Here is a 7189-nt window from a genome sequence, read left to right on the forward strand (position 1 = left end):
CAGCAGGGTGACAGAGTGAGACTCCAACTCAAAAAAAAAAAAAAGAAGAAAGAAGGTAGATATGGGCTCAAATCCTCTTCTATTTATTAGCTGTGTGATCTTGGGCAAGTCAGTCAATCATCCTGAGCCTCCATTTTCTCATCTAGAAAATAGTGATAATAACCCCTGCTTGGTTTTATGATAAGGGTTAGCTATGACAGCATTTACAAAGTACTTATTCTAACATCTAGCACGTAATTGGTCTTTGAGAAGTAAAAGATTATTTAAATTATTTTTATTAAGGAGTATTTTATAGGGTAAGTTAAAGCAGTGCACACCAATAGAAATATGAGAACTGTATATGTAATCTTAAATGTGCCAGTAGCCATATTAAAAAGACTAAAAAGATACAGGGGAAATTGATTTTAATAAAATATTTTATTTCACCTAATATATCCAAAATATCATCATTTCAACAATATAAAAAAAACAGTTAATAAGATATTTTATAATCTTTTTTATTGTTGCACTAAGTCTTCGAAATCTGGTGTATATTTTACCTTTAAAGCACATCTCAGTATAGCAAAAAACATTATGAGAAATACTTGATCTCTGTTTAAATTTTATAGTTGAAAAGAAAATTTTTACATAGCCAAGTTGTTCCGAGCTTCCTCACAATTTTGCCAATAACAAAATCAAGGGCCAATTTTTTACATTGAAACTTAATTAAAATTAAATAAAATTTAAAATCCTGATTTTGGGCCACACTAGACACCTTTCAAGGGCTCCGTAGCCATGTAACCATGTGTACTAGAATACATTGGACAGCACAGGGCTAACCTGGCTGGTTCTTTTTTTTTTTTTTTTCTTCCCTGAGTTGGAGTCTCACTCTGTCGCCCAGACTGGAGTGCAGTGGCCGCTCCCAGCCACCACAGCCTCGACCTGCTGGGCTCCGGCAATCCTTCCACCTCAGCCTTCCAAGTAGCTAGAACTACAGGCGCACGCTACCATGCCCGGCTAATTTTTGATTTATTGTAGAAATGAGGTCTCACCAAGTTGCCCAGGCGGGTCTCGAACCCGCAGGTTCAGGCAATCCACTCACCTCAGCCCTGGCTGGTTCATCAAGGAAAGAACAGAGGCGTTCACAGTACCAGGTGTGTTAACCTTGTGGTGCCTGTATTTTGGAAGCAGCAGAAATCTTCAGGGTTTAGTGACTGTTGTTATTGCCGGTCCCCCTTCGTTCATTCCTTCACACAGGACGGCCTCTGTCTCCTGTTGAATAGATGCCAACCCCAGAGAGAAGTCCTGTCCTGCCCTAGAAAAAGTAGGCAGATTTTTTAAAACTTTAAGTGTTTGGGTGGTCCTTATGTCCTCCCAAAAAAAAAAGTCCATTTGAGGCAACAACTTTTTTCTAGCTGTACTGACAAGAAAAGGGATTTTCTCATTTTGACGTTTTAAATGACAGCTCTCTGGCCAGTGAGATGTCTGAATGAAGTCCAATTCTAGTTCTGCCATCCCTGGTTTCCTGGAGACGGCTTCTTGCCTTTTTTTTTTTTTTTAAGAACTTCTAGGATTGACCATTTTGCCTCAAGAGACCTGTAAATTTTTTAAGTAGTGGCAAAGAACAAACAGGGGAAAATGCCTGTGCACAAAATCCAGGAAGGAAACAGATTAAAATACTAACAGGAACTGTCTGGAATTCTTTTTTTCATCTACTTTTTTTTTTTTTTTTTTTTTTTTTTTTTTTTTTTTTTTTGTAGTTTCAAGTTTTCTTTAATGAGCATAGGGGAAAATACATTTTAATTTTTAAAATTAATATGATCCATTTTTGAAGAAGCCAAATAAAATGTTTATTGAAATAATATAAAGAGTTTAAGAAAAGAGGCTGGGCATGGTGGCTGACACTTTTAATCCTAGCACTTTGGGAGACTGAGACGGGATGATGGCTTGAGCCCAGGAGTTCAAGACAAGCCTGGGCAGCATAGCAAGACCTCATCTGTACAAAAAATAGAAAAATTAGCTGTGTGTGCTGGCATATGCCTGTAGTCCCAGTTACTCAGGAGGCTGAGGCAGAAGGACCACCTGATCTAAAGAGGTCAAGGCTGTGGTGAGCCGTGATCATGCCTCTGCACTCCAGCCTGGGCAACAGAGTGAGAACCCCAACTCAAAAATAAATAGACCAAAAGATGAACTCTCAAAAGAGTTGAATACAATAGAAACCATTTGACTATTGATTAAACATACATCTTTGTTTTTTGAGTCAGAGCCTCACTCTGTTGCCCAGGCTGGAGTGCAGTGGCACACTCACGGCCACTCCCGCGTTGACCTACTGGGCTCTGGTGATCCTTCCAAATAGCCAGAACTTCCAAATAGCCAGAATTAGAGGCACGTGCTATCACACCTGGCTAATTTTTTAAAAATTTTATTGTAGAGACGAGGTCTCTTCAAGTTTCCCGGGCTGGTCTCAAACCCGCAGGCTCAGGCGATCCACTCACCTCGGCCTCCCAAAGTACTGGGATAACAGGCTGAGCCAGCGACCCTGGCCACACATCTTATACAATCACTGATTTGGTGGCATAGGATTACACCTCCTCATTATGTTAACAATCACACTAGTTATTCAGTGAGTTATAATTTTACATTAAATATTATAAGTTCTTTGTATTTGTTTTTAATTCTAAAAACTAATCTGTGGACTTTAAAAAGTGTTATAGCTGACAGAAATTAGGAAGAAGAAAAAAATATTCTGACAGCTCTTAAGAACTGTCTCATAGTGCTATATAAATAGAAATGTAATTAAGTTATTTAATGTGGTATAGCTAACTCCCGGAAATACTAAATAATAACTAAGTAAAGTCCACATGTTTGGGGAAACCGCAGAAAAGGAGATCTTTTTACTAAATTCCCTATTAGAGTGTTTAAAATGAAAAAAATCTAGAAATAGGGGCAAAAGTATATTAGACTCTTGTTTCGATGGAAACCAACAGAAGGCTAAAATCAGAAACACTTGAAAACAAACAAACAAAAAAAAACGACTCTGGGGAGTCTGAGTTGAGGTCTGGGCAAATATTGCTGTGTATTTTTATTCCATCGTAATTCATTTTAATCACATGTTCCTACTGCATTTCTAATTATTAAGTAACTTTCAAATGTATTATATAGTAAGTCTGGATATTAGGGAATTGTTAGACAATGTGATTGTTTGTCAATCAAATACTTTGTAAAACCCTTGAGTTATATGACACTGATCAAAGTAAGAGTGTGTTCATCAGTCTAACACGTGAAGGAGAACGTCCCCAAAGCTTAGCAGCAAGGGTATATGCTACATATGTCTTTATAGGAACAGAAAAGCATTATAGGCATCGGGAGAGAAAAAAAGAGAGAGTGCATGGGCTATTTCCCCTGCTTTGAAGCTTTGCCAAATCCACTGGTCTCTGAGAGAACTGTATCTGTTACATAGGGAGTCTGGGGAGTCATTACGCTTTGGTTTGATCACAACAGTCTGTTTAAAGCTCCCTTTGTATTTCTCCCAGCCTGCAGGGATCCCGGTGTTCTGTCTCCTGTGAAGACGGACGCTACTTCAACGGCCAGGACTGCCAGCCCTGCCACCGCTTCTGTGCCACTTGTGCTGGTATCTTCTCCGGTTCTTTGTTTATTCTGGTTCTGGTTTTGCTTTTGTCTGTCTGGGTTTAGCCATCATTCATGCAACCCACTCGATAATTTTACAGTGAATGCTGGAAAAGTGTATTTCTTTTCTGGTAACGGTGCATGTATTCCCACTGCAAGTCAAAGACATCAGTGTCCTATCCCAGTGGAGACACTTAAATAACCCAGTAATATCTTTTTTTTTTTTTGAGTTGGAGTCTCACTCCATCACCCAGGCTAGAGTGCAGTGGCATGGTCATGGCCACCCCAGCGTCAACCTGCTGGACTCCAGCGATCCTTCAGCCTCAGCTTTCCAAATAGCCAGAACTACAGGCGTGTACCACCACGCCCGGCTATTTTTCTTTTTTAATTGTAGATACGAGGTCTCACCAAGTTGCCCAGGCTGGTCTTGAACCTGCAGGCTCAGGCAATCCACTCGCCTCGGCCTCTCAAAGTGCTGGGATTACAGGCTGAGTCACCAAGCCCAGCTCAATAATATCTCATCTTTCCAAAGAGAACAGATGTTTTTGGCAAATAGGTTTCATTTACATTGAGAGGCCGTATTTTCCCAAGGGAATTAGGAAAGCACAAATATTAGATTATTACTCTTAGGCTGGGTGCAGTGGCTTCGCCTATAATCCCAGCACTTTGAGAGGCCAAGGCAAGAGGATCACTTGAGCTCAGGAGTTCAAGACCAGTCTGAGCAACATAACGAGACCTTGTCTCACCAAAAAAAAAAAATAAGAAAAAAATTAGCTGAGTGTGATAAAATATCGGCCACTTGGGAAGCTGAGAGAGGAGGATCCCTGAGCTCAGGAGGTCAAGTGAGCTATGATTTCACCACACATTCCAGCCTGGGCAACAGAGACCCTCAACTCAAAAAAATAAATAAATAAATAAATTATTACTCTTAAAGTTGTAGCAGATGGATATCATCTTCGCAAACTGTTAAAGAGGTCCATTATGCAACCTTTACTGAGATTTCATTTCTGTTTCCTGCATTTGTCTTATTTTTAAGGGGCAGGAGCTGATGGGTGCATTAACTGCACAGAGGGTTACTTCATGGAAGACGGGAGATGTGTGCAGAGCTGTAGTGTCAGCTATTACTTTGACCACGCTTCAGAGAATGGATACAAATCCTGTAAAAAGTAAGTAGATCTCCCCTCTGGGACCTAGTATTGAGGACCTGGCTTCCTTATATGACTGCCTTCATAAATAGTAGGAAAGCTTAAAAATTTTTTTTCTAAGAGTTTGCTCCTTTATACTGAGATTAATTATCTCTCCTTTTTTTTTTTTTTTGAGTTGGAATCTCACTCCAGCGCCCAGGCTAGAATGCAGTGGCACGCTCACAGCCACCCCACCTGCTAGGCTCTGGCGATCCTTCCTCAGCTTTCCAAGCAATCGGAACAACAGCCACATACTACCACTTCCAGCTAATTTTTTGATATATTGTAGAGACAAGGTCTCACCAAATTGCCCAGGCTGGTCTTGAACCCCTGGGCTTAGGCAATCCTCTCGCCTCAGCCTCCCAAAGTGCTGGGATTATAGGTTTGAGCCACTGTGCCCGGCCTTCAAATTTGCAATAACAAAATTAGGTTCAAACATCTACCTATGGACAATGCCCTGGAACTTGAATCCAACTTATCTTTGATATTTTTATATTTGCCTTAGGAGCACCTTAAAACCTTTAAAGTCATATTTCTATTCAGAGTCATGCTACATAATGTTTAAAATCAGTGGTCTTCTGGTCTTTCTTTTTTTTTCCTTTGAGTTTTCTTTAATGGTATCAAGTCTAGCAGTTATTGTAAGAAAAGGTTTCTGTGTCATCTTCAGAGGGAGAATTAAGTTTAAGACATTAGGAGGTTGACAGTAAGCATACACCGGCTCTGATACATGATGTGTGAATAGAGTTTTTAAAATTACACATTTCTCCCATAGATGTGATTCCAGTTGTTTGACATGCAATGGCCCGGGGTTCAAGAACTGTACGAGCTGCCCCAGTGGGTATCTCTTGGACTTAGGAATGTGTCAAATGGGAGCCATCTGCAAGGATGGTGAGTACAGCTGCTCATTTTGGTCTTTCTATTTTAAGGTCTAATACTTTTCCACTTAAAAAAGAAACTAACAAGCCTACATCAGATAGGACACACTAGGTGTCTTGTTGGCATTCATTCTTCTCCAACTTGTGTCCTTAATAGGTTTTGTTGTTTATTTGAATCGCATGAAGAAAGAAATTACCTCTAATCCCATTGGCCAATATGGCTTTGGTTAATTTTTTTAGTTAATAAACTTTATTTTTAGAGCCGTTTTAGATTTCTATCAAAATTGAGCAGAAAGTCACGGCCAGGCTCATACCTGTAATCCCAGCACTTTGGGAAGAGGCCAAGGCAGGAAGATTGCTTGACTCTAAGAATTTGAGACCAGCCTAGGCAGCATAGTGCGACCTTGTCGCTATAAAAAAATTTTTTTTTAAATAGCCAGGCATGGCAGCGTGCAGCTTTAGTCCCAGTACTTGGATGGCTGAGACGGTAAGGTCACCTGAGCCCAGGAAGTCTAGGTCAATGAGCTATGGTCACGCTACTACACTCTAGCCTGGGAGACAGAGTGAGATCCTCCACTCAAAAAAAAAGAAAAGAAAAGAAATTTCCCATATACTCTGTCCACACACGCATAGTCTTCCCCACTGTCAAAATCTAGTATCAGAACGGTACGTTTGTTACAACTGGTGAGCCTACATGGACACATCATTGTCACCCAAAGTCCACAGTTGACATGAGGGTTCACTCTTTGTGCTGTACGTTATGTGGATTTGCACAAATTTGTAGAATGCCCTATATCCATCACTATAGCGTCATACAGAACAGTTTCACTGCCCTAAACGTCCTCTGTATTTTGCTTACTCATTCCTCCCTCCCCTCAACCTCTGGTAACTACTGTTTTTTTTTTTTCATTACTGTCTTCATAGATTTGCCTTTTCCAGAATGTTACATAGTTGGCATTATACAGTATGTAGCCTTTTATAATTAATTGTTGATGTATTTCTTTCTAATTTTTGCCATACGTACTTTTTTTTTTTTGAGTTGGAGTCTCACTCCATCATCCAGGCCAGAGTGCAGTGGCACACTCAGGGCCACCCCAGTGTCAACTTGCTGGGCTCCAGCAATCCTTCCACCTCAGCCTTCCAAGTAGCTGGAACTACAGATGCATGCTACCATGCCTGGCTAATTTTTTTTATTTATTGTAGAGACAAAGTCTCACTAAGTTGCCCGGCTTGGTCTCGAACCCACGGGCTCAGGCAATTTACTCGCCTTGTCCTCCCAAAGTGCTGGGATTACAGGCTGAGCCACCGAACCTGGCCCATATGTACTTTTTACCAGATTTTTAAAATACCACATACATAGAGCTTTGTGTCCTGCCTTTTGCATTATACATTAGGCATAAACATTATCCTATGTTTTGATGAAGTCTTAGGAAACTTCATTTTGAATAACAGCGTAAAAGTCAATCACAGGAAGATGCTATGGTTTTTTTTCACCAATCTCCTATTTTTTTTTTTTTTTTTTTT

At 40.2% G+C, this 7189-nt stretch overlaps 1 protein-coding gene across 1 annotated transcript in view; it reads left to right on the top strand.

The window, feature by feature from the left end:
- The window catches only part of PCSK5 (proprotein convertase subtilisin/kexin type 5), a 467206-nt gene that overhangs the window by 283808 nt on the left and 176209 nt on the right, over positions 1–7189 (top strand). Inside the window, exons 20-22 of the mRNA XM_021707170.1 lie at positions 3513–3610; positions 4643–4772; positions 5563–5678. Coding sequence (XP_021562845.1) covers positions 3513–3610; positions 4643–4772; positions 5563–5678 — 344 coding nt within the window. The remainder of the gene's footprint in view (positions 1–3512; positions 3611–4642; positions 4773–5562; positions 5679–7189) is intronic.

The sequence above is a fragment of the Carlito syrichta genome, unplaced genomic scaffold (genome assembly GCF_000164805.1).
Source record: "Carlito syrichta isolate Samal-C Ts95f unplaced genomic scaffold, Tarsius_syrichta-2.0.1 Scaffold316420, whole genome shotgun sequence".
Classification (NCBI taxonomy): Eukaryota; Metazoa; Chordata; class Mammalia; order Primates; family Tarsiidae; genus Carlito; species Carlito syrichta.